Source organism: Corvus hawaiiensis, chromosome 27 (genome assembly GCF_020740725.1).
Source record: "Corvus hawaiiensis isolate bCorHaw1 chromosome 27, bCorHaw1.pri.cur, whole genome shotgun sequence".
In the NCBI taxonomy this organism is placed as follows: Eukaryota; Metazoa; Chordata; class Aves; order Passeriformes; family Corvidae; genus Corvus; species Corvus hawaiiensis.
In genome coordinates, this window is record NC_063239.1 from 1,912,215 (window position 1) to 1,939,317 (window position 27,103).

At 53.4% G+C, this 27,103-nt stretch overlaps 1 protein-coding gene across 2 annotated transcripts in view; it reads left to right on the plus strand.

Annotated features, from left to right (window-relative positions):
* Window positions 1-27,103, plus strand: part of BIN3 (bridging integrator 3) — a 41,969-nt gene that overhangs the window by 11,076 nt on the left and 3,790 nt on the right. For both annotated transcript variants that reach the window (XM_048287339.1, XM_048287338.1), the window contains exons 2-8: window positions 93-141; window positions 6,994-7,034; window positions 7,643-7,704; window positions 11,497-11,633; window positions 12,174-12,214; window positions 22,161-22,302; window positions 25,017-25,151. In XM_048287339.1, the coding sequence (XP_048143296.1) occupies window positions 93-141; window positions 6,994-7,034; window positions 7,643-7,704; window positions 11,497-11,633; window positions 12,174-12,214; window positions 22,161-22,302; window positions 25,017-25,151 (607 nt within the window). The remainder of the gene's footprint in view (window positions 1-92; window positions 142-6,993; window positions 7,035-7,642; window positions 7,705-11,496; window positions 11,634-12,173; window positions 12,215-22,160; window positions 22,303-25,016; window positions 25,152-27,103) is intronic.

Here is a 27,103-nt window from a genome sequence, read left to right on the forward strand (position 1 = left end):
CCCCCAAACCCACCCCCAGCACGGGGCCGGGCCGCCCAAGCCCGGCATCGTCAGCGCCGCTCACACATTCCCTTCTCCTCTCTCTTTTCCAGGATCCCGTTCAAGATCGGGCAGCCCAAGAAACAGATTGTACCCAAGACAGTGAGTAAACCAGTTCCCCCTTTTTAGCTCCAGCCTTGGATCATGTGGCTGATGAGTCAAGCCGGCACTTTGACTCGTCCCATTTTGCAGCGTGTGGGAGGGAGCTGGAGCAGCAGAACCTGTTGCCGCGTGTGACCAGCGCTCGGCTCCTCGTGCGAGGAGCGAGGGGGAGCCCCATCCAGGGAGAATATTTTGGTTTGGGATCTGTTGGAATGATAATTTTTTTTCTTTTTTTTTTCTTTTTTTTTTTTTTTGGGGGGGGGTGTGTGTGGGGTGGGGGAAAAGAGCTCTCTTGGTCTGGCACGGTTTTCCTCGGAGATGGCTGAACGGGTTTGCTTCCTTCCTTCCTTCCTTCCTTCTTTCAGCAATGGCTTGTTTGTTCATCCTTTCGGAGCAGATGGAGGAGGAGGAGTGGTTCAGATCGCTGAATATAACTGTTTCCAAAGAAAGGCTTATAAGCTGAGATGCTTAGTGCTCGGGCGTGAATTAATTTGTGCTGCACAGCATTTGCTTTAAAAGCAAATTAAAAAAGCATTTTGTATTCCCGTGGATTTGAGGCTCCTACCCCAAGTGCTGCTGCTTGCAGCTGGCTGTGGTATTTTCCCTTCTTAAGCAGCTTGGCTTTGCATTTGTCCCGTGCCAAAAAAAAAACCAACCAAAAAACAAAAAAAAAAAAACAAAAAAAAACAAAAAAAAAAAAAAAACAAAAAACAAAAAAAAAAAACCAAGCTGTGGAACCTCCCAGGAGCTGGCCCTGAAAACTCACCTGGACACCTGCTCTAAAATGGGAGCCCTGAGAGGCAGCGTGGGGCAGAGCTTGTCCCTCTGCCGGCGTTGGTGACCTAATCCCCTGCACAGCCTGACATCCCTGATCCTTCCTCTCCGGGACACTCCGCTAATTCCGTGGGATGCGTGGGCACCCGCGTTTGTGGGGCAGTTTCTCCTTGGGACATGACATTTTCCTTGGAGGCAGAGGGCTAATCCCACCACTCCCTTCAAGGCTTGATTGTCATGTTTTATTTTAAAGGATTTGGTGGTTGTCTGCTGCCGTGGAGCAGCAATTTTCTGTAACAGCTCCAAACTGTCAGTACAGAATTTAAGCCAGGCAGGCGACGAGGACTGGTAAAATTCCTCCGTGGTTTTTCCGTGTGTTTCCAGCCACCCTTTTCCAGGGGCTGGCCATCCACCAGGACAGTGCTGCTGCCTGTGGTCCCTCAGGTGAGGCAACCCAGCCTCAACTCTTCACCCCCCTCCCAGCTCGTGTCAGGAGCCCCCACATTCCTCGCTCCACGACATTTTGCCTCTCATCCCCTTTCCCAGTGTTCCCAACGCCGCTGTCGTTCCAGGCTGGGGCAAGAACCAACTGCTCTGCAGCTCTGGGTGTCTTGGCATCTCCAGCCTACCCATTTCTCACACCCCAGTTGAATATTTTATATTTCTTTGCTGATTTCCCTCCCCTCCTGCTGCGTTTGCTGTTGGGAGAGGTTTTTCTCCCCTAAAATCAGCCCTCCCTGAGCTCGGGCTCCCTGCAGATGAGCGGTGGCACCTTTGAGATCTTCCCTTCCCCGGAGCTGCTGGAATGTGCTGTTCTGAAGCAGTTGGCAGGCTTTGCTTATATATACATGTGTGTGTATTAAATAGAACAGCTCAGAATATCCGGCAGGCAGAGGTTCATTCAGCACCTAGAGCGCTTCCAGGCCTTTCCCTTTCCCTTCCTTCCTTCCTCAGCTCCCCCAGGAACAAGACTTTGTGTCAACAAAGTTGGAAGCTGGTTTCTAAATGGCTTCCATTTGCCCTGTGATGATGATGATGATGATGATGATGCTGCTGCTGCTGCTGCTCTCCAGGCAGCAGATACAGGGAAAGCAAAAAACAGGAAGCCCAAAGCCTTGGAACTTCACGCCAAGCACGGAGTGCAGCCCTTCAAAGCAGAACAAACGGCAGGAAACCACCGAGATCCCCCGGGATCAGGCATTCCACGCCGTGGTGTGGAAGGGATGGGGTTGCTTTGTAGCTTCAGTGAGCTGCAGGCCCCCAAATTTACCTCCCAGTCGCAGGCTGAGACACTCCATCTGTGCAGGCTTTGGGGAACAGCGGCAGAAGCCAAGGGCCAGGATGTTCCAGATGTTGGGCTCCGGAGCCCGCCGCAGGAAGTGGGAAGGTGTGGCATCTCCAGGGCTGCATCCCAAGCCCGTCGGAAGGGAAGTGGTTGTGGGTAGAGGATCTCCCACTCACAGAGACCGGACCACAAAAGAGGATGGTGAGGGGGAAGGATAAAAAAAAGCAGTGTTTGTTAGGATTTAACTTCTCTGGCTCTCCATGAGGCCTGGGACTGGAGTCAGGAGAGGAGGGTGGCTTTGCCGAGAGGCTCAGCGAGCCAGAGAGGCTTTTTTGTTGTCTTGATGCTGGGGCTGGTGTCAGATCTAGGCCGGCAGTAGTCCTGAAAAGCAATTTGCCTGGGCTGCCGAGGAATTAGTCATGACTCCCCGTGCCCACTCGCTTGTGATCCTTTGGAGAAGGGCACGGTGTCAGGCACAGTTTAGCTCTTGAGGGAGGAAGGAAACCCCAGCAGAAAATATCAGCTGGTGAACTGAGGTGATCTCCCCCTCCCCAGACGTGCCTGTGCTTTGTTTCCACCTTAACCTGGGCAAATCCAATTCCAGACAGCATAATCTCTCCCCTCCTCTTCCCTGAAAAGAGCAGCTGTCACCGGGCTCCGGGAGCCGGGTGGGAGGATCTAATGCTCAGAGAGGACCTGCTGTCAGCAGGGCCACGGGCCCGCAGCCCAATTAAACTAATGCCCAGTGATAGGAGTTAAACCTGTTAGAATTATATCTCTCCATGTTTATTGCTCAGCCACGAAGCCTCTTACGGCAGAGACGTTCTTCCCTCCCTCGGGACAGCTCCGCTCCCAGCAGAGGTTGCGCTGCCATCGGAGCTGTCTCGTCTCCCCAGCTCTGCTGCAGCTCCAGCTGAAGTTCACCTGCGTCCCCCCGGGTTTGTTCCCTGCCCTTCACCGGGGCTGGGATGATCCAAGCAGGCAGGGAGCCGGGGAGCAGAGCCGGCCCTGCATCCCCGCGGGGCGCTCGGCATGGGGCGAGCCGAGGTTTTTATCCCATCTCCCTCCCTGCTTCCCTCGTCCCTGCTCTGGCCTGGGCTGACTCAGACCGCTCGCCCTCCTCCTCCTCCTCGCTGGCCTGAGTCAGCTTGGCGGGGAGGGCAGACCTGAGCTGCCAAACCTCCCTTCCTTGACTCATCCCAGCAGCTCTGCCTTCCCCAGGGATGTCGGACGGAGCAGCTCCGTGAGCAGCAGGATTCCACTGCAGCTGTGGCCGTCAGCGCCGTTCCACTGGGCTCCACCAGCGAGCTGGAAATCCCAGAACGGTGGAGGAAAAGTCACGGGAATGCTGGGGTGAATTCGAGTGGTGCCAGTTAAATCACTTTGCTCATTTTTGCTCTCTTCCTTCCACCCTTTCTGGCCAAAGTGGTCTCTGCAGTTGGGAGGTGCATCCTTCTTCCCTTTGGTGCCTTTCTGGGAAGCTTTCCTGCAGGGTGGGGGTGTGGAGTCCATGACATCCCAGCCCCACCTGCACTCTGCAGCTCTGGCTCAGGATATTCACCCACAGGACTTACCTTGAATCTCTTGATGGGATGGCAAAAGCTCGGCAGAAATTCCATCTTAGAACAGAATTCATGGCCTAATTCTGTGGGTTTCTTTTTTTTTTCGCGAGGAGGGAGGAGGAAGCACACACTTCCCTCTTTTCCCCAAGATCCACGAAGAGGCTGAGCCCACTGGAAGATGCAGAAATCAGCTCATCTTCCTCCTCCAGGAAAAAACACGAACCCCAGGAGGATCGGAAGGTTCCTCACAGTCCCTTATTTCCATCTCTTTGTAGTGTTGGCTTTGCTTTTGCTTCCATTGCCTCGTAACCGTGGTGGTGATGATGCTCCTGCCCTTCGAGCAGGGAGGGATCTTATCACAGGTGGGAGGCCCAGTGTTTGCAAACAACAAGAAAAAAGAACTGGGTGAAGGAGAGAACGTTGTTTTATTTCAAAGCTTTCGAGAGCTCGTCGCTCTTGATGTAGATTTAAATAAAAACCCCGAGACAAGCGATTTTTGCATTACCCAGCCCCTGTGCCTGGAAGAAAAAAAGGTTCAATACAGAAAGCACGGCTTGATTGGGAGGTTTCAGAGAGAGGCTGCGGAGCAGTGGGATTATTTTAATAATACGGAAACTTCCCTTCAGGATATTGTAATTTTCTTGCCTGTACTTCTTGTTCTCGTTACTCTTAACGTGCTAATCCTCTCCACAGCCTCTGTCGGCTGCGTGTGACCATGGAGAGCTACTGGGAGTGGGAATTACTGTGTGCTCTGCAAAATGTTCCCAGCTTGTCCTCCTTGCACGGCTCTGCCTGTGACTCTGCTGGGTGGGAGCACGTGAGAGCAGCTTTTTCCTCTCCAGAGCTCCTCAGAGCTGCTTTTTGTGGGATATCCGGGCTCCAGCCATGACTGGGTGGCTCCATGAGCTCGCAGACTGTGGGGACTGGGAGCCAGTTGCTGCCTGTGGGCGTGAAAAATAAGAGCAATCCTTGGGCAGCTGTCTGGGAGAGATGGGGCTGGGGATGTGAGTCAGGCTGGGCAGCTGAAGTGTCTCTGTGTGGAGTCACCTCGATCCCATTTGGATCCTGCTCCGGCACCGGGATGGGGGTTTTGGGGCAGCTCGGGAGGTTTTGGGGGGGTCACAGCACTCAGAGGGTTGCAGGGTGGGGAGGTTTTGTCTTTATAGAATGAATCCTAAAATCCCAGAGTGGTTTGGGTGGGAAGGGAGCTTAAAACTCATCTCATTCCACCCCCTGCCATGGGCATGGACACCTCCCACTGTCCCAGGCTGCTCCAACCTGGCCTTGGGCACTTCCAGGGATCCAGGGGCAGCCACAGCTCCTCTGGGAATTCCATCCCAGCCCCTCACCGCCCTCCCAGGGAGGAATTCCTTCCCAAAATCCCATCTATCCCTGCCCTCTGGCAGGGAGAAGCCACTCCCTGTGTCCTGTCTCTCCTGGCCCTTTTCCAAGTCCCTCTCCCGCTCTCCTGGAGCCCCTTTAGGCCCTGGAAGCTGCTCCATATCCGTTAAGCAACGACGCCTTCTGCTTATTGCACGGAAACGGGCGAATCTGACAGCAAAAAGGGACAGAAACCCTGAATATTTGCAGGTAGTTCACAGCCCAGCCTTCCAGCTTTTGGAGGAATTGGTTGCTGAGCAGATCCTCCTAAACAGGGAGAGGGAGCGATAAGGGAATGACCCCGCCAGCCTTCAAAGGGGGCCCATTTTTGCGTCGTGCCCGACCCTCTGTGGTTTGCAACCAAAACAATTCACACCTAAGGCCTATAAATAGAGTGCAATATTCCCTGGATATTTTAGCAGCCGGAACAGGCACGGGGACGGGAGGGTGAGTTTTACTATGTGCCGGTTACCTGACCTGCTGGCGCCAGCTGCCGCGGATTTCTGCGGCTCCCCGAACACCAGGCACAAGTCGTGTGAGCTGCCCCCACACTGCTCCGTGGCTGTTCTCTCCAGAGCCCAATTTTAGCAGCACGAAAAGGGAGCTGAAGCTCCGGGGAGGGTTTTTTGGAGCAGAGGGTGGGGGGGGGGGGGGGGAAGAGCCAGCTCGCATCCCCCGGATGGTGGGAGCGGATGGCGCGGACAGCTGGGCGCTGGGATGGGGCTGGAATGTGGCTGGGCGCTGCCTGCCCTCAGACAGGGCTGGTGGAGTTCAAGTGCAGCCCGAAAAGATGTTTAAAACAAGGAGATCTCGAGAAAACGGAGCTCCATCTTTCAGCCCTGAGCTTTTAACAGCAATTCTGCATGAAAAGCAAACGTCCCCATTAAACGCTGTGGTGTCGCATCGAGCCTGGGATTGAAATCCCGGGGCCAGCAGGAAGAATTGGAACAAACCTTTGGATCCTTCTAGTCCTGGCTGCTCCCAGCACTCTGCATTTCCTTAATAGCACAGGAGCTTGACAACACAACTGAACCCAGCGCTGATCCCATGACAACAAACGCGCATGGATTTACTCTTGGCTGGTCAATTGAAATCCATTTGCTTCTCTGGTTGACGAGGTGTGGAATGAACGTTTTGAGTGTGTTAAAACAGTCAGCATGGAAAGAAAGTTCCTTAAAATATCTCCTATCGCTGGAGGTTTGCTGCCAGCTAGCAAGTAGGAGGGAGCAGGCACTGAGGTAGCATCGGGAGAAGGCTGTGCTGGAGCTCTGAGCTCGGAGCGCAGGTTTCCCCTCCCTTCTGGAGGTGTCACAGTCCACTGGGGTTGTTGCTCCAGCCCCAGAATTTCATGGGAGGGAGCTGTTGCAGGGCTCAGGGGTGTATGGAAGGGGTGAACAGTGCAAAGATGGGGGTGGTTTGGGGGAGTTTCACCATCCTCTTGAGGATGAGGAAGGAGGAGACAGCCAGACCCGCCTCAGGGTCCTTAATGGGGCTGGAGGAGAAGCAGCTCCCCTCAGTTTGTGGGGGAGAACCCAGGCTCGTCCCCCCAACACTGAGCCACGCTAGGTTGTGACCTCCCCTCTTTTACAGCATTCCCATTTATTCCATCAGCTCCCAATCCGTGTGCTGGAGCATGTCCTTGGCTCGAGCCGACACGTTTGGTGGCAGTGACTTTGCTCCAAGAGAGTCTGGAGCTCAAAAAACTCCAAGACTTCCTTTACTTTTGAGGCGTAACTCCCGTTAAAGCTGCAGCTTGTGCTTCCCTGGGCTCTGCTCGGCATTTCCCGGGGACAGTTTCCCTGCACACTCCTGCAGTGCCCTGGAGCTGATTCCCATCTCTTCTTTCCACAGGTGGAGAGAGACTTTGAAAGGGAATATGGGAAGCTGCAGCAGTGAGTATCAACCACACTGGTCGGACAGGACCGGCCGCGTGCTTCCCTGCCATGTCCTCTCGTTGCATCTTCCCAGGGAGTTTTAGCCAGTGATGCTCTCCCCAGTGAGAAATCCCTCGCTGCCCTGTAATTTCCAATTCTTCGGGGTTTCTCTGGGTGTTCAAAGGTGTCCTGAGAAGTATTTGCAGTGGGGTTGCAGATTCTGGCAGCTCTAAAACAAAGTGTAAAATTGCCAGAAAACTGCGGGGTCCCCGAAGAGCCCAACACCTCCGAGGCCCAGGAGAGGCTTTGCCATCCTGCCTGTGTCACAGGAGCTCACACGGATCATCTGGAAGCATTTGGCTTCACCATTTGTGTTAAGTGTGAGAACTTTCAGGAAATATGTGAACTATGAATAAGAGATCACCAACTTGAAAAGGTTAAAAACCATCTGAAAACAACCCAAAAGGGTTGAGCTGCACTGAACTTCATCGAGCCTTGCCTGGATATTTTTAACTCCCACCAGAAGCCAGCATATTCAGCCCGTAAATGATTTGTTGCACGTATGATACACTCGGGTTCCTTTCTTTCCAAGATTCCGACTTTGCCTTCTTTCCCCCATCTTTCAGATTGGAAGATCAGACCAAAAAACTTCAGAAGGATATGAAGAAAAGCACAGATGCAGATTTGGGTAAGTGACTGGAGGATACATAGACTGTGAACTTGGCCACAGAGAGACGAAGTGACTTTTCTCGAGATCACATGAGTAATGTGTGACAAGTCTGGAAAACAAATCCAGAGCTCAGTCCCACTCAGTTTGCTTAGTTACAAGGCCATCTGCGAGAGGGCTGCGAGCAGCAGCTCAGCCCAGGGAGCACAGACAGCGCTGTGGGCTCAGTCCCTGTCTCCTGAGCTCTGTGGCCTTGGACAAGTCCCTTTCTTTTCTTTGCCTCAGTTTCTGCCGCTGATAAAACCAGGAGTCGTTCTTCCAGGTCTCAGGTTCTCCAGCAGGAGCGGCTCCAGCTGAGCCTATTGTGCCGGCAGTGCTTTTGCACCTCCTTCAGTCAAGGGCGTGGAGCACCCTCTGGAAGCCCCAGGAAGGTGGGGTGATGGTCTGGGTGGGGCTGCAGGGCACAGGTGGGCACGGCTGTCCGTGTTTCCCGTGGGAAGTGCTGACCTGGCAGCTCTCCCTCGGGAATAACCCAGCTCACTCCCTCGGGGGCTGCTTCTTTTGGCTTCCCCTCGTGGCAGTGGGCGATGGAGGAAGCAATAAACAGCTCTGCCTGCACGTTTGGGGTGACATCTGCCCCTGCAGGTGTCCTGTCCCATGTCCCAGCTCCCTTCACATCCCTCTGGTCGGAATCTGCTGTGCCCGCAGACGGATCCAGCGGAGGGGAACTGGGAGCTGGATTTGTTGGATGCTGTTGCTGAGCTGAGCAGGGCAGGAACCTGCAGCAAAGAGCTGTTCCAAACCCAGCTGGTTTTTCCCAGCGAGGGTTTGGAGCAGTTCCTGCTTGGCCCCCACAGCTCCGGAGCCAAGGCAGAGGCAGCAGCACAAACAGGTGTGGGCTGCACTGGGCCAGCACTCATCCCGTGGGATTGGGGTCACAGCAGGGCAGGGATCGGGGCCACAGCGGGGCAGGGCAGTGGGAAGGAGGCAAATTTGGGGCTTTCTATGATCCAGCCTCTCACCTGTGTGTGTGTGTGTGTGTGTGTGTGGATATTGCCAGGCACAAACACAGATCCGGGCCTTTCCCGTGCTCTCCCACCCTTCCCAGCACGGGGAGAGGGGTGGGGAAGGCACCGGACACCCAGGACTCTTTTCCAGGGTGAAAACTGCCCTTTCCGAGGACTCTGGTCATTGTCAGGGATCCTTGGTAAGTTTTTCCTTGTTAAGGATTCCCCTCCCCTCCCTTGCAGTGGGCGTTGTTTATATGGAGCATTTCAAGTCCCAGAGGAGCTGTGGGAGGACTTTCTTTTTCCGTTCTGTTACATGGCAGAGTCACAAATGAGCCTTGGCCAGAGCCAGGAAGATCTGATTTCTCATTTAAAGCCTTGAAGTCATGAGTGGAGGGAGAGGTTCTGCACACAGTCTGCTGAGGGAGGGCTGAAGGAAAAGGAGGTGGATCAGATCAATCCCTGAGGATGGCTCTCCTCACCTTGGCAGTGCCCATTCCCAACATCCAGCCCCTGGATCCAGTGAGGATGGCAGCATTCTGTCCTCCTGTCTCATTCCTCCAGGCTCAGGGGGTTGGTTCTTGACTGCCTGCAAACACTCCCTGGCAAAGTGGGACTGGTGGCTCGAGTCTCCACCTTCTTCCCAAAAAACTCGGCTCAGAACGAGAGCGATTCCTGTGCACAGATATTCCCTGCGAGGCTCTCGCGCTGCCCTGCCAGCAAACAGGGAATGGGGTGTTAGCAGCACTCCCTGGCCTGTGGCTGGAGATCACTCACCCCCTTCCCCACCCTCTTTCCAAACAAAATAGGATCTTGAGGAGCAGGAGGAGGATGTTCTTTAACTGGAGGTGAAAGCTCTCCTTTGGAATGAGGTGCAGGTGACCCACGGGATCCCCGTGGCTCAGGTTTGCTTCTCTGGCTGTTCTCCATTTTATCCCACTCAGACGAGCAGTGGACTCTAAAATCCAAAATCCCTTCCATTGAAGCTGCATCTCACATGCTTAATGAGCAGAAGAGCAGTGCAGACCCTCCTGAAGGCCACCCTGAAGGACAGGCAATGCTTTCTCCCTTTCCTCCTTCTCCTCCTTCTCCTTCTCCTTCTCCTTCTCCTTCTCCTTCTCCTTCCCCTTCCCCTTCCCCTTCCCCTTCTCCTTCCCCTTCCCCTTCCCCTTCCCCTTCTCCTTCCCCTTCCCCTTCTCCTTCCCCTTCCCCTTCTCCTTCTCCTTCTCCTTCTCCTTCTCCTTCTCCTTCTCCTTCTCCTTCTCCTTCTCCTTCTCCTTCTCCTTCTCCTTCTCCTCCTTCTCTCTCTTCTTCTCCCTGCCCTGGGACTCTCAGACCCCACTTTTTCAGGTCTCTACAGGTGATGTCAGTGAGGCAGAGGAAATTCCTGACCCAGATTCCCTCTGGACGTGCCCAAACCCCCTCAATTCCCGATCTCCCAGCATGACCTGGCCTCTCCCTCCCTCCAGTTCCCTTCCAGTCCTTTCCTGTGAAGGAAAACTTAATTTTTCTTCCAGCAGAAGGAGTTCTGCCATTCTTAACTCCGTCCCGTTCTGGCACAAATCCCTCCTCAGATGTGGTCACACATATGGATTATATCCCATCTGTTTCAAGGTCTAAATGCCTAAAGCCTTCATGTTTGGATAATAGATGGATACGGGAGCTTTGTTATTCCGGAGTGAGAGGCTCGCTCTGCGCTGAGCTCCCCAGCTCTGCCGCTTCTGAGCTCTCTCCGTTATAATTGTGTGTAACCTTTAAATCAGAATGTTTAACCCCTTGATTTATGATCTTAAGCCCCATTATTCAGATGGCTTTCACTTTTAATATCTGAGGGAGTCTTTCCGAAGCTCCTCCGTAGCCCGGCTCAAGCATCTGGCTTTGTGATCTCCAACTGGAATAACTTCCAGCACTGAGGAAAAAAAGAACCTTTTTTTTTTTAGTACCCCTGGCTCTTTTCTTTTTTGCTTTTTTAGTCTATTTTTTCCCTGCTTGTATTGATGCTTTCCTTTTTTATTCATCTTTTTTTCCATTCTGTACCTTCCCTAATTCCTTGCTCGTTTGTGTAGCGGCTCTGTCGTTGAATTTTCCCTTTGCAGACCAAGTGTTTGGATAAAGAGGGATGTGGCTGATGGAAAACAAGCAGAATGCTCAGTCAAGAGCATAACCTGGTGCTTCTGGATTTCTTGGTGGCACTCCCGGGGCCTGCAGGGACTTTGCATTCCCCCCCGGCTCGTTGTCCAAAATTTAGGCTTATTGAGGGAAAATGCTTAACTTTGTGTCCCTGCTCTTCGTGTTTGGAGAGGAGAAGAGAAACCTCATCTCCCAGCCCTGTCAGTCTGGTCCTTTCCCACTAAATCCACTTCAAATACGTGGGTTTTTCTTTTTTTTTTTTCTTTTTTTTTTTTTGTGTAAAGCCATTTGAAAGACTTAATGGACTGCGATTTTTCTCCTTGTGGAAGAGCTGTAGTGAGGCTGAGAGTGACACTTAATAGTCTGTCGAGAGAAGATGTATAAAAACCCCCATCTCTGGGGGTTTTTTTTTAAGAGAACGGTGCTTTTGTTAGTCTGGGATTATTTCTGGCAGCATCACAAGCCTCGCACTGAAGTGGTTCAGACTTAACTTCTATAAAAACCCTTCTCTGGCTGTTTACATGAATGAATTGGTGGCTTTTCCTTGCTTTTCTCTCAGCCACCAGCGAGGATCTCCCTGGAAGGTTGTGCTGAACCCCTCCTGGCTGCCTCAGCTCCCTGATTTTTGCCTGGCAGTGGGAAAGGTGACCCTGTCCCCACTTTCTTTTCCACATAGCCATGTCCAAGTCTGCTGTGAAGATCTCCTCGGACCTGCTGTCCAACCCCCTGTGTGAGCAGGAGCCCGCCTTCCTCGAGATGGTCACGGCCTTCGACACGGCCATGAAGAGGATGGACTCCTTCAACCAGGAGAAGGTGGAAAATGGGAGTGCTGGGGCTCTCATGGAATCGTGGAATGGTTTGGTTTGGAAGGGATTTAACCCCACCCCACCCCCTGCCACGGGCAGGGACACCTCCCACTGTCCCAGGCTGCTCCAGCCTGGCCTTGGGCACTGCCAGGGATCCAGGGGCAGCCACAGCTCCTCTGGGAATTCCAGCCCAGCCCCTCTGCACCCTCCCAGGGAAGGATTTCTTCCCAAAATCCCATCTATCCCTACCCTCTGGCAGTGGGAAGCCATTCCCTGTGTCCTTGTCTAGAACCTTTGTGTCTCACCTCCTTCCCTGTCTATCATCAGCTCCAAGACTTTCCCCACACGAGTTTCTCTAATCTCAGTTTCCTGCCTGGGATTTCAGCTCCCATGGGAGAAATTCCCTCTCTTTTGGTTAAAGGACGTTGTGCTTGTGCTCAGAATCCCCCCCCCCATCCCGTGGTGGGCTCTGTACGAACCCATCCTTGTCCCAAGGGGATTTTCCAACAATCCTGACGTGCACTCCTCCCTTTTTTGCTTCCCACAGGTGAATCAGATCCAAAAGACAGTCGTAGAGCCTTTGAAAAAGTGAGTACCAATCATCATCTCGTGAGCCCATGGGGGGTTTGTCCTCATCCTGAGCTTTAGGGGTGTGGATCCTGGAGAGAGGCTGGAAATCAGAGGGACAATCCTGCCCTGCTCCTGCTGGCCACACTCTTTTTGGTACCTTAATTAATAATAATTTTAACCTTTTTGGCCACTTGGATCCACTGCTGCCTTCAGCTGCAGCTTAAAGAATTCCTGAGATATAAAATTGTGGAGCATCCTGGGTTGGAAGAGACCCCCCAAGGACGAATAATTCAACTTTCTCTCTGTTTATGTGTTGGTTTTTACCAACTCTTAGCTCCAGCAAAGGAACAAAACCACCTGGAGATCATCCAGGGGAGGGTCAGAAATTGGCTGGTTGAGCAAAAGTTTCTTTCCTTTGGAAGTTTTCCCAAATAAAAAAGCAGAAAGTGAAAGTTCCTGCATGTTTACAGATAATATTTCCATGCAAAGGAGGAGAGGTTGCAGAGCCTTCGTAGCCAGGAGGGTGGGAAACGAAGGGAAAACACCCAAATCCCACAATTTTGTCACATCTGCCCTGCAAAATTCCCACCTTTTCCAGGCTTAAAGGCTGTACCCCCAAACCTTTAAGGATAACTTCAGTTCTCTCCCAAATATCCCCTTAAATCCCAAGATTCGCTGTTTTGTTACAAGAGCAGAGCCAGCGAGCAAAAATAAAATGAAATTACTTTAATATGACAGTAAGTGTTGCAAATTGCTGAATAACAATTTCGGTTTAGGTTTGACACACGGAGGGCTTGTCGTGGTTTAGGGCTTTTTTTTTGTTGGTTTTTGTTTTTTTTTTTTTCTCCTGAAGTTGTTGTTTCTGCCCAAATCTGAAAGTAAAATCTCCTGGATCACTTCACACCTGAGGTTACAACGTGTTCCTGTCTGGGGGATGTTTGGTGACTCAAGTTTTACCTTGGTCCTCGATCCACAAGCAGCAATTCCTGCTTATTTAAGGGGGAAAAAAATAGGAAGAAAGAAAGAAAAAGGGAAAAAAAAATAAAAATCCCAGCCTTTTGCTGTGGAATTGTGTTGCTTATTATCTAGATTGTCCTCATGAAAGATACATTAACTTCTTCTTCCAGCATTCTGTTCAAATTGGAAGAACTTGTGTTTCTGAGATATTCTGGGTTTTTTTTTTTTTCCCCCAGCTTGTGTTAGTTGGTGAAATGAAAGACAATCCCTTCCCCTGCAAACCTGCCTTGGGTTTGAAATCCTGGGCTGGTGAATTCAGGGCAATAAATCCATTTCCATGTGCCCGTGGAGCTGCTCCGAGGGCTGGAGCCCCTCTGGAGCCAGGCTGGGAGAGCACGGGGTGAGAGAGGAGGAGGCTCCAGGGAGACCTCAGAGCCCTAAAGGGGCTCCAGGAGAGCTGGAGAGGGACTGGGAACAAGGGCTGGAGGGACAGGACACAGGGAATGGCTTCCCAGTGCCAGAGGGCAGGGCTGGATGGGATTTTGGGAATTAGGAATTCCTGGCTGGGAGGGTGGCGAGGGGCTGGGATGGAATTCCCAGAGGATGCCCCATTTCTGGAAGCTGCAAGACCAGTTTGGAGCAACCTGGGACAGTGGAAGGTGTGGAAAGGGGTGGATCTGGATGATCCTTCAGATCCCTTCCCACCCAACCCATTCCAGGATTTCCATGACTCGGGACACTCCGTTATGTGCCCAGTCCTCAGTTCAACACCAGGCTGTTTACTCCGACCTCCTGGCTGCTTTCCAGCCTCGGCAATTCTCTCCAACTTCCTGAATTTCCATTGGCCTGGAAGATGAGAGGTTTTTTTCCCCTTTTCCTGCCCTTTGGCACCTGCAAAGCTTCACCCTGCGTGCCTTTAACCAGCTTATGTTCCATGCTGGGGAAGCTTCATCCCCACAGCCGAGAACAAAAATGCTCCTTCCCTTCCCTCCTCCTTCCCTTGGTAGGTGCATCCCTGGCCAGGAACATTTCCGAGGAGCCCAAGGGTCCATTTTGAGGCTGATGAGATGCAGGAGAGAAATGCAGAGCTTGCACCTCCCTCCCCTTGTCCTGCTGGCAGATAAACCCCAGCGATGGTTCTGGGGGAAAAGTTCCAGATTAATGAAAGCTGCCTTGAGGAGCTCTTTCTTATTTCCAGTTAGGTTTTCCTTCCCCTCGCCGAGGCAGCTCTCCCCAGCCTCTCCCAACTTTGCTCTGACCTAGAAAAAAAAGGATTTTTTGGATTTTTTTTTCCCTTTCTTTCTTTTTTTTTGCTCCAACAGCTGCACTTTATTACATCTTCACTGGTGGTCTTTTATAGTTTATTAGCCACAGAAACAGATAAGTATAATCCAGACAATTATCATTAGTGGCAATATGTTGTAATCAGAGGCACATGGGCAGTAAAATCTCCATTCAGCTGTCCAGGGATTGGAGTTTCCAGGCAAATATTGGGGAATTTGTTAAACCACGTTGAAAAAAAACAGTAGTAGATTTACTGGGGGGGGGGGGAGGTGGAGGCTCGTATTGTTTCAATCCTTCTGCTTCTGGGCTCGTGGGGTTATTCACAATTTGGCTTTTTGAGCCCCAAGAACCCTTTGGCTGGGAATGACTCATTTATTTTCAGGGAAAGAGCAAAGCTCCAGTGAGAATATTGCATTTTTCAGTGGATGGGTTGGGCGAGGAGCTGGGCAGGAGGGATGGGCTCCTCTTTGGGAGCTGCCTGTGGAATCTCATCCCAGAGCAGCGGGTTTGGGGCAACAGGGGACAAAACCAGCTGGTTTGGACTTCATTCCTTCACTCTCCCAGTTCTTCCCAGCCAGGGCAGGGTTAGGGATCGGGGATGGAGCCTTAGTGGTCCATATTGCCTGTCCGTATTTAAGGAAGGAAGCGGCTTAAACGAGCCAGGTGGTTTGGAAATCCACGGGATTTAGGGCCTTTCACGTTGGGAGCCGATTTCCAGGGCCACAGGTCTCGATTTAACCCACTCTGTCTGACCCTCTCGGAGCACAGGGGTGGCCTGGTCACCCTGGCTTGGTGCCATTCCCTTGGAGCATTGTCCTGCTCCCAAATCCAGAGAAGTTTTGGCTATGGGAATATCCTGGGAATAGTCTGGCATGGTGCCATCCCCTTGGAGTATTGTCCTGTTCCCAAAACTGGAGAGGTTTGGCCATGGCAATGTCCTGGTCACCCTGGCACAGTGCTGTCCCCTTGGAGCATTGTCCTGCTCCCAAAACTGGAGAGGTTTGGCCATGAGAATGTCGTGGCCACCCTGGCTTGATGCCATTCCCTTGGAGCATTGTCGTGCTCCCAAAACTGGAGAAGTTTTGGCCATGGGAATGTCCTGGTCACCCTGGCATGGTGCCATCCCCTTGGAGCATTGTCCTGCTCCCAAAACTGGAGAGGTTTGGCCATGGGAATGTCCTGGTCACCCTGGCACAGTGCTGTCCCCTTGGAGCATTGTCCTGTTCCCAAAACTGGAGAGATTTGGCCATGGGAATGTCCTGGTCACCCTGGCATGGTGCCATCCCCTTGGAGCATTGTCCTGCTCCCAAAACTGGAGAGGTTTGGCCATGGGAATGTCCTGGTCACCCTGGCACAGTGCTGTCCCCGTGGAGCATTGTCCTGTTCCCAAAACTGGAGAGATTTGGCCATGGGAATGTCCTGGTCACCCTGGCATGGTGCCATCCCCTTGGAGCATTGTAATGCTCCCAAATCCAGAGAAGTTTTGGCCATAGGAATGTTGTGGCCACCCTGGCATGGTGCCATCCCCTTGGAGCATTGTCCTGCTCCCAAAACTGGAGAGGTTTGGCCATGGGAATGTCCTGGTCACCCCGGCTTTGGCAGGGGTGACACAGAGGGTGCTGCCACCAGGGTGCCACCACGCAGGGGTGGGTGTGGGCCCCGTGGGATCGTCCCAGAGGTGCAATCCAGGAGCCACTCAGAGCCGTGATGGATAAATCCCATCAGAGCTGCGTGTCCCCAACATCCGCCAGCGACAGCAGCCGGGAGCGGGGATCCCAATTCCATCTTCCTCCCACCACCCCAGCATTCCCATTTTCCCTCGAGCTGCCAGGAGAAGGCAGCCAGAGCTGGCCACGAGCAGCTCCAGGGGTGCCGGACCGGAAGCAGGAAAAGCCGCTTTCATGTCCTTAACGAGCCCCTAATGAGGATTTGGAGCGGCCACATGGCCGCCTAATCCCCAGCGCGCCACTTCCTCGTCCCAGCCTCTCATTCCTGTGCCTTTTCCTTCCAGGAGGAAGGGCTGGGTTTCATTTCCTCCTTCCTGGTGGGTGGACGGGCCCTGACGGACGTGTGGGCACGGGCTGAGGAATGCCAGGAATCCCCCTCCGTGCTCTGGCCTCTCCTGAGCCATCCCAGTGCCTCTCCAAACTTCCCCTCACCTCATCCCACCGTTGCTTTCTTTGGAATCTGATGCTTCCCAGCTCTGTCGTTCCTTTTTTTTACCTGTCCAACACCAGCTGTAGATCTTGCCCGCTTCCTTTTGGTTTCTTACCCAAGCCATCATCCCAAAAATAATGCCCTAGGGAAGAGCCACGTGCGTGCCAGCCGGGTCCAGCTCACAGGCTGCCAGTGAGGGTGTTTGAGGTGCTTGAAAACGGAGAGAATTAAAGGTTTTACCATTATTTTTCCCTGTGCCAAAGCTCCAGCACCCCTTTCCCACTAAAAATGGGAAGGAAGCTGTGGGATGGGAATTTGGGATGGAGAGGGCAAGGAGAAAGACGGAGAGGTGACAGAATGCTCCCACTCCTTGAGCATCCCCAGGGCTTCCAGCAGAGAGATGGGAAGAAGTTTCCAATTTCCAAGCCCCGGATGTGTTGGCTGGGCTGAGTAACAAACGGATCTGGCAGCACTGGGAATCCTGGGGCACTTTTATCTCCCGTGGCAGCATCTCTCCAACCCCATCCTTTAATTACGGGGAGCTGAAGGGAGGCTGGCATGGAGACGAGGTGGGAACATGATTTGGAGTGCAGGGAACGAGCTGATTTAGATGTTTATCCAAGGATAACCTGTCATCCTGAGAGGAGATCACCAGCAGGTTCCCCCTCTCCCCCCGCAGCCACGGGCAGAGTAATTTGTATTTTCTTTTCGTTATCCCTGCGTATCTCCCCTCACCTGCTCCTCTTAAGCCGCCTGGGCTGTAATCCCCTCTCAGCAGCCTTCCCTAAAAAGTGACAGGGAGCAACAGCAGCTTATTCCTCAAGCTGCTTTCGTGCCAGGGGCTCTAATACCCCGTGTGCTGTTTTACCTTCACTCTGCCACCATTCCCACCAAATTTTCTTTCGAGTCAGCTTCGATTTTGCGTTAAAAATAGGAAGTCTTGGCTTCCAGAGGGCAGCAGTCGGGATTTGGGAGTGGTTTTGGCTGTCAGACCCTCTCATTGCCTATGGAGGCAGGGGCTGGGAGGAGCGGAGGGAGGAGGGTGGTTGGGATTATTGATAATATCGGATATTAGGAATATTATTTTCGTGGTAAGGGTTGTCAAACCCTGGCACAATCTGCCCAGGAGTCCCTGGAAGTGCTCCAGAAATGCATGGATGTGGCACTCGAGGATGTGGTTTAGTGGTGGTTGGGCTCGGTTTTAAGGCTCTTTCCCAGCCTTGCCAGTTCCGTGATTTGTTCTAAATACCCACATCTGCCGCAGGGTTTTCATCTGGGCCTCTCACGGGGACAGGAATCGTTCCCGTGCTCCGGGCGCGTGGAATGGATGAGTGAAACAACCCGGATTTGCTTCCCTGGAGGCTTCCCTGCTCCTTCCCCACGTCCCTGCTTCCCTGGAATTCTGTGTCAAGTTGTTCAAACCCCATTTCCAAGGGGCTGCTTGGCTGCTGCTCCCCTCGCGTGGCCCTGACACTGATCCCAGTCCCTTTGCTGCCAGGAGGGGTTGGAGGTGCTTCTCCAAAGGCTTTGGAGAACACTTGGGATCCCTGCAGGGCTGTTCTTGGAGGGCTTGGCTGAGCCTGGGGGTGGCAGAGGCTCTGCAGAGCCTTTGTGCCAGGCTCTGCACCGGGAGCAGTTGTCAATAACGTGCATGAGATGGTTGTGGGGACACTGGGGCCACGTGCGGAGTTCGGAATTCCTCGGAATAACTTGGCACCGGCGGGAGCCCGTCTCTCCCTCTCCCCCTGCACCCCTGGCACTCGCCTTGGGATCGTGTTTCTGTCCACACAGGGAGAAAAACCTGGGCAGGACTTGAAACCCCTTCTCTGTGAATCCCAGGGGATTTCAGAGCCGCCGGGCTCACGGGGAATTCGGGATTCCTTGGTTCCTTCGGGAGCCGGAGGCAGCTTTGCCTCAATCCAGAGCAGTCCAAGGAGCAGCTCCTTCCCTGCTTGAGCTGAGCTGATCCTGCGTGGAAATTGAACCTGGTGGCTCATGGGGAGAGCGTGGCTGGGGTGGGAAGAGTTCAGTGGGCACAGGGGGAGCTCGGTGGGCACAGGGAGAGCTCGGTGGGCACAGGGGGAGCTCGGTGGGCACAGGGAGAGTTCCGTGGGCACAGGGAGAGCTCGGTGGGCACAGGGAGAGTTCAGTGGGCACAGGGAGAACTTGGTGGGCACGGGGAGCTCAGTGGGCACAGGGGGAACCCCTTGGGCACAGGGAGAGCTCAGCTGGAACAAGGAGAGCTCAGTGGGCACACGGAGAGCTTGGTGGGCACAGAGAGAGCTCGGTGGGTACAGGGAGAGCTCGGTGGGCACAGGGAGAGCTCAGTGGGCACAGGGAGAGCTTGGCTGGCCCAAGGAGAACTCGGTGGGACACTGGTGGTGTCCAGAAAAGCCACAAGTGACCCAACCCTTCCTGCTGGTGCTGGTGGAGAAGGACCACACTGAGGCAACCTCAGGTAGTGACAGGGTTGGTTTTGAACTAAAAAAAAAGGAGATTTAAACAAGATATTGGGAAGGAATTCCTCCCTGTCGGGATGGGGGTGGCACAGGTTGCCTGGAGAAGCTGGAAAACTCTTCCTCATCCCTGGAAGTGCCCAAGGCAAGCTTGGACGAGGCTTGGAGCACCCTGGGATAGTGGAAGGTGGCTGGGCAGTGGTAGGGGGTGAAAGGGGGTGATTCAAGGTCCCTTCCCAGCCAACCCAGTGTGGTTCCCAGGCTGGAACTCGGGACGCTCCGAGCCGGGCATGGCTGCGGCTCCGGGGAGCTGGCCCCCCCTCTCTGGGAAATGCAGCGTATAATCTATGCATTGAAAGTCCTTGTGAGGCAGGAGTTGCTGTGCCTACACAGCTACAGCCTCCTCAGATCCAGCCCTGTAGATATTTTTTAAAGCTCTGCCGGAGCACAGTGTCCTTCCATTACCGGCTGCGAAATTGCGCGGAGTCGATACCGGGAATAAAAAGGGGGGGGAAAAAAAAAGAAAAAAAAAATCAAAATCGAGCCTTTTTTTTTTTTTTCTCCTCTTTTTAAAACCCAGATTTAACTTCAAAGTAAATGGAAAGTGCGTCGCTGATCGTCTTGTGCGCCCTCCCTCGCTGCTTTTTCCGAGGGGAAGGGTTGGCTCTGCCCTGCGCAGCGGGGCTGGGGGTGGAAGCGGCTGCGTGTGGCTTCTCTGGAGCCTCGTGGCTCCTTCAGGCAGGAGCAGAGGGAAGTGCCAGGGACAGGCTGGGCCGCCGGGAAAGCACCGCTAACGGCGGGGTTTGGGTGCCAGCACGAGGCTCGGTGGTTTGGGGATGCCTCAGGAAGGGTTTTCCAGGATGGTGGCCGTGCTCAGGGCTTGGTGCACAGCAGGGAAGGGAGGATTTCCCAGCCTCTGGCCTGGAATCTCCTCCGGCATTCCCATGCCTGGATTCCCACTGCAGAGGAGCAGCTCGGCTCATCGCCGTGCTCTTTATTCCCTGCCTTAAGTGCGAGGTTTTGTGTCCTTCCCAAATGTGCCCCATCAGGGATAGAGCATAAAATAAACCAGGAAAGCCTCTGGACTGATGGGATCCATCCTTCCCATTGTTCTTAACTGGGAGAAATTCCTGCAGGAGCTGCGACCTCGAGCTGCTGGCATTGTCTGTGTGCCACACTGGGAGAGAGCATCCCCCAGTGAGGAGTCCTGGCATGAAAACATCCCTGGAAGTGTTCCAGGCCAGGCTGGAGTGAGCTTGGAGCCTCCTGGGGCAGTGGAAGGTGTCCCTGCCCCAACCAGAGAGTCCTGAAATCCCTTCCAACCCAAACCATTCCCTGATTCCACAAACCCAAACCATTATCCCGTGAGACCTCTCAACCTGGCCACCCCTTCCCGCCCTCACTGCCCTCCATCCCTATTTCCCTAACCCTTCTCCCAGTGCATTTGCAGAGCCAGGAGATATTTTAGCAGCCCAGGAGCTGGCGAGGCCGTGCCTGGAGCCCGCTGCATCCAGGACATGTCTCCCATTTAAATATAATGGGATCGTGTGGGACGGTGCCCATAAAAAGCAATGTCAGGGCCGAGCATCTGATCCGCCCCGGGCAGCTGGAGCAGCTCCCTGATGACTTTTCCAGGTTGTTCCTCATCCCCAATCTGTTGCAACAGAGGGAGAATATCATGGGATGTATCTTTATATTTATATTTATAATTATATTTATGGGGATTTGTTCTGTGCCAGCCTCGGGGGATGTGCAAGACCGGGCAGGATTGAAGGATCACATCCCCGGATCAGCCTCTCGCCGAGGGATGCTCCTCACAAACGCTTGGATCCAAATATTCCCATTTCTCCCTGGCTCTTGGCGTTTGCCCTTTGCAAACTGAGGCTCAGGGATGGAAGTTTTCCCTCGGCACCCACCGGTCCAGCCCATCAGCACCCTCCGGAGCGAGCGGAAAATGGGATTTTAATGGGGCTGGAGTGGCTGTGGCGGGCTGGGAACACCCGTGGTTCCGGTTGAACCGTGGATTTAGGTCACATCTGAAGCAAATGACACTCGTCAAGTGACATTTGTGTCTTTTCTTTTCGCTAATGGCCTCCCCAGTTTGATTTCTATTTACATTTATTTCTTTTTTTTCCCATTTTAAGAGGTGGGAAAGCTGTTTGTTCCCTCGTGGAAGTAAAATCCATCACCAGGCTGCTCAGACAAAATTTTCACCACCAATCCCTGGCCTCAACCCCCCAAAAATCACCCTGCAATTTATGAATATTAAATTATTATTCCAAAGGGAGCATCGCCCATTTGATCCCAACCCACAGCTCTGGTATTCCCTGGGATAATTCGATTTCCTGGAATGAAGAGACAGGAGCAACGCTCCAGTTCCTGCTTTTCCTTTTTCTGTCACATTCAAAAATATTCTCCATCAGATGTTCATGTTTCCTCAATTTGTAACACATTTTAATAATAGGAATCTTTCCCAGAGTCTGGATAAATTGTTGGGTGCTGGGAATCCTTCTGGGGAGGGCTCAGAGCTCCTCTTCAGCTGGGTTTGTGACCCAAAAAGAGCAAAAATTTGCTGAACAAAAGGCAAAAAAAAAAAATCAATCGGGGGGGAAAAAAGCAAAAAATTAACCAAAAAAGTGCAAAAAAGTAACCAAAACAAAGCAAAAAGTTAACCAAAAAAGTGCAAAATATTAACGAGAAAAGTGCAAAAAATTAACCAAAACAAAGCCAAAAATTAACCAAAAAAGTACAAAAAAATAACCAAAACAAAGCCAAAAATTGACCAAAAAAAGGCAAAATAAGACCCCAAAAAGGCAAAAAATTGTGCAAAATATAATGCTGCAATTAATATTTATTTTGCACTTACTCTTTATTTTCCCTGGACTTTTATTTCCACTTCTCCACCTCTTCTTTCCCTTTCCAAACAGGAATTTGGGGAAACACCACATTAATTAAATAAATTCAGGATTCTGGGATGGTTTGGCTTGGAAAATCTCACCCAGTTCCACGGGCAGGGAACTTCCTGCTGGAGCAGGCTGCTCCAGGATTGCCTTGGATGCTGAATCCACCCAAAACATCCCACCCCAAGCCCTTCCCATCCTTTTTTCCAGGTTCAGCAGCGTCTTCCCGAGCCTGAACATGGCCGTGAAGCGCCGCGAGCAGACGCTCCAGGACTACAAACGCCTGCAATCCAAGGTGGAAAAATACGAGGAAAAGGAGAGAACCGGCCCCGTCCTGGCCAAGCTGCACCAGGTACTGAGATGCCCCCAGAGCCACAATCCCAGCAGCATTCCCGGGAAAACTCGGGGGAAAAGCTTTTCCCTTCCATCTGACATCCACGAATAGAACGTTCTGGGAGGATGTCTTTTATCCGTGCAAAGAGCGCGTTTTTGACAGCACAGCGCTGGTTTCGAGCGCTCTGTGAAGGGAAGGAGCTGCTTTTCCAAGAGAAAATGGAATGTTTTCCAAGAGAAAATGGAATCGGAGCCCCAGGAGCTCTGGGGACGCTCGGAGCCAGCGCTGAGGTCGAGGCACAGGGGGGTTCCCCCCGACCTCCGCGTCTGAGCGAGCAGCTGGATGGGGAAGGGAGCAGATCAGAGCATTTCCCAGCTTTATGTTTGCCACCTGTTCCCAAAAAATTCGTCTTGGAAAATTGCAGTAATTGGTTAACAGGAAGTTTTGCCAGATTCTTTTTTGCTCTCTCCCGAATTTTAGGGAAATCGTGAGGAACTTGTTGTTGGAGTTTTGTTTTTTTTTTTTAATCAAATCTTCCCCGGCGTTCTTCCCCAAAATCTGTCGCTCCGGCAGCACGTGGCTTGATCCTCCCAGGAACAATTGATACTCAGAGTCAAAGGAAATGTGTTTTTCTGATGAATTTCCCCCCCAAAAAAGGAAGTTTTGTGTTAAAGAACAGCCTGAACAAAAGACACCTCTGGTTTAACAGTAAGCAGCTTATTTTGCTCAGCCTCAGCGACTAAAGCTGGGGATGGAAAAATGGGAATTCTTTTGTCCCAAAGATTAAGCAGGGTTTAGTTATTTCATTTCTTTTTTCCCCCTTAATGAACTTTTGATCTAATTCCCCCTCCCAAAAAAAAGAATTTTAACCAAACACTGAGTTTAAACACCTGTGGGAGGGAGCCTGGAGCATTCCTGAACCTGGGGTATCCAGAGGGTCTGGATTCGATGGGAAATGGCCTCATCTCGTCCAGGTATTTAATTATTGAGCTCCCATCCCAGCAGTTTCCCCCATGAACTCCATCCTGGGATTTTGCCCCCATGAGCTCCATCCCAGGAGTTCCCCCCCGTGAGCTCCATCCCGGGAGTTTCAACGCTCCCGGTTTCATGGCAAATGATGAATTTGCTCCTTTGCTGGGATGATTCCAGGTTTTTCCAGCCTGGAGCCCAGTCCATGCCATCCCCCTGGCACGCTGTCGCTGTCCCAGGGCCGGCGCCGCGGCCGGGCCGGGCTCTCCCGCACCCCCCTCCCGTCGGAATGGCAGCGGGATTAAGTGGCAGACTTGAACCGCTCTAATATTTCACAGCCCACCCCCTCCTGCCCTTTTCCACACCATCCCGGAGACATTTCCCGTTCTCCCCACGCTCTCTTTAAAGGAGCCACTTGGATGCACTGAGCTGAAGGTCACGGTGATGGTGGGGGCAGGATCCTGGAGCGACGCTCCCGGGAATCGCGGGGTGAGGGGACGTGGATGTGGCCAGGGACGTTCTCCAGCCTGACTGAGCTCTGGGACTGGGTTTTGGCCGTGTTTTTCCAAAGGAGAGAAAACACAACTGCTCTGGGTGTCCTGTAGCTTTCCAGGGTCAGAGATGGGGTCCTACCAGGGTCCATTGGGTGGTCATTTGGATCCCACCAGGGTGCATTGAATGGTCACTTGGGTTCCACCAGGTTCCATTGGGAGGTCATTTGGGTTCTACCAGGTTTCGTTGGGTGGTCATTTGGGTTCCACCAGGGTCCATTAATTGGTCATTTGGATCCCACCAGGTTCCATTGAGTGGTCACTTGGTCCCACCAGGTTCCACTGAGTGGTCACTTGAGTCCCATCAAGTTCCACTGAGTGGTCACTTGGATCCCACCAGGGTGCATTGAATGGTCACTTGGATCCCACCAGGGTCCATTGAGTGGTCAGTTGGGTTCCACCAGGTTCCACTGAATGGTCACTTGGGTTCCACCAGGTTCCATTGCATGGTCACTTGGGTCCCACCAGGCTCTGTGGATGGTCTCATGGGTCCCACCAGGGTCCATTGGATGGTCACTTGGATCCCACCAGGCTCCATTGAGTGGTCACTTGGGTCCCACCAAGGTCCATTGAGTGGTCATTTGGGTTCCACCAGGCTCTGTGGATGGTCTCATGGATCCCACCATGGATGGTCACTTGGGTCCCATCAAGTTCCATTAATTGGTCACTTGGGTCCCACCAGGCTCTGTGGATGGTCTCATGGGTCCCACCAGGGTCCATTAATTGGTCACTTGGGTCCCACCAGGGTCCATTGGATGGTCACTTGGGTCCCCACCAGGCTCTGTGGATGGTCTCATGGGTCCCACCAGGGTCCATTGGATGGTCACTTGGGTCCCTCCAGGTTCTATTAATTGGTCATTTAAGTTCCTCCAGGGTCCATTGGATGGTCACTTGGGTCCCACCAGGGTCCATTGGATGGTCACTTGGGTCCCTCCAGGTTCCATTAATTGGTCATTTGGGTTCCTCCAGGGTCCATTGGATGGTCACTTGGGTCCCTCCAGGTTCCATTAATTGGTCACTTGGGTCCCACCAGGCTCTGTGGATGGTCTCATGGGTCCCACCAGGCTCTGTTAATTGGTCACTTGGGTTCCACCAGGCTCTGTTGGATGATCCTGTGGCTGGTCACTGCAAAGCCCCCCATTGTCCTGGGGCGCCTCCATGCCAGGAGGATCCTTTTCCCAGGACTCTGACCCCCGCCGTGTCCCTCCGCAGGCCCGGGAGGAGCTGCGCCCGGTGAAGGAGGACTTTGAGGCCAAGAACAAGCAGCTCCTGGAGGAGATGCCCAAGTTCTACAGCAGCCGCATCGATTACTTCAAACCCAGCTTCGAGTCGCTGGTCCGGGCGCAGGTGAGACGCTGTCCCCTCCGGGTAGCTGGGTCAGTCCTGTCCCACAGTTCCAGCCCTGCCTGTTCATTATCCACTGGAATTCCATGGCTTTATCCATCTGGGAATGCCAACTTGGACGTGGAGTCCTGAGCTCAGGGCTGGATGTGGTTTGAGGTGTTTGGGCTCATCTGAAGGTCTCTTGTGGCTCCTGGTGAGCGGAGAAGAGGCTCCTGGGGCGTCTCCACACCAAAGATTTGCAGGAAGAGGAGTCCTGAATAAGCCCCGGGTTTCATTTCCATCCTCCAGCTTCCTCCGGGAACGTGCTGCCGCTCCTCCTCCTCCTCCTCCTCCTCCCTTTGCCCTTTCCCTTAGGCTGCAGAGGGGCAGGGTTGGGATCTCACCAGGCTTTGAGAACCTCTGCCATCCCACACCGCAGCTCCCGGGGCGCTCCAAGGCCGGGATGAGGGCGGAACCGGGCGCTGCCCGCGCCGTGGGCGCTTTCCTGCGGCATTTTGGGGCCGGGAGGTGCCGCAGGGACCCAGGTGCGCTGCGGGGGGGCTGCCGGGAGGTGCCGGGAGCACGTGTTCCATCTCACCTCCGACTTGGGGGGGCCTCTCTGCCGAGCTGCCAGCGAGTTGTCTGCAGGCTGATTCACCTACCAGATGGTGCCGATGCTCCCTGCGCCGCAGGGTGGGTGCTGGGGATGCTGTTCCTGCTGTTCCCTTAGCAATCGGGCGCGGGGCTCCCTGTTCCAGCCCGGAATAACCAGAATTCCCGGAGCCACCGCAGAGTCTCGCTGGCCCTTTTCCCCCTGCGGACCCCCGCCGTGGGTGAGACCTTGAAACCCGAATGTTGTCTGCCCTCTCCGGGGTTTTGTGATCCGTGAGTTTCCTCAGGGAGCGGCTTTGCTCCTCTGGCTTCTCCTCGCTCGGTCCGATTCCCAAGGAATTTGGGGCGAGGAGGAGGACGTTGGGAGAGGTGCACTCGGAGCACCCGGAGATGAGGGTGTCATTGCTGGGGCTGTTTGTGAGACTCTCCATCCTTATCCCTCTTCTTCCTCGGGAATCCTCTGCTTGCTTTCCCGTCTATCTGCCCTGCCTCTCTTCAGGTGAGGAGTTTGTTGGGAAAACCGAGTGAAATCCCGTTTTTAACACCCAAAAAGGCAGCGTCACAACAAAGCTGATGCATCTCCCGTAGGCTGGACTAAAGCTGGTCCCAGATGGATGCAGCTCACATCCCTCCCTCCCTCCCTGCCAGCCTCCATGGGAGCCGCATCCCTCTTTTTCCCAGCACTGGCTGTATCCTTCCACCCCCGGGGAGGGATGCTGGGAGGAGAGCTTGGAATGTTTATGCCAAGCCTGGGCTCGGGCTGTGTGTGCCCCCCTGGCTCAGGAGCTCTGGGAAGCGTTTCCCCATGGAAGTGGCTGAAATAAAATGGAAAAGGGATGTGATTTGCCCAAGGTAATGAGTCAGTGGCGAGCCAGGAATAGCACCCGGAGCCCTGAGTCAGCTCAGCAGCTGCTCACCTGCAGGCACCTGGTTGGGAAGGGCAGCCGGGAGGCTGCCGGGAGCATCCCCATCCCGGGTGAGAGCTGGCGTGGGAATTCTGCCCGGGTTTCCCTCCCTCCATGCCTCCCTGAGCTGATTCCTCGATGGAATTTCTATTTCCAGCCTTTTCTGTGGGTACCTCTCCAGGAGGGGGATGAGGCTGGAGGTGCATCCCTCCAGGAAAGGGCTGGATGGGGTGGGACTGGGATCAGCTGGCCCCATGCAGGGGGCTGTGACTTTGGGGTTGTTTCTCCCTGGATCAAACCCACCATCCCAAGGCAAAACCATATCATTTTCCCAATTTTTTGGCCCTGGAGTGTGTGACAGTGACACCGTCCAGCACCACGAGGAGATGGGAAGGGACCAGCTCTGGGAAAGGGAAGGACGCTGCTCCTGAGCACCTCCGTGGCTTTGACCCAAGCAGA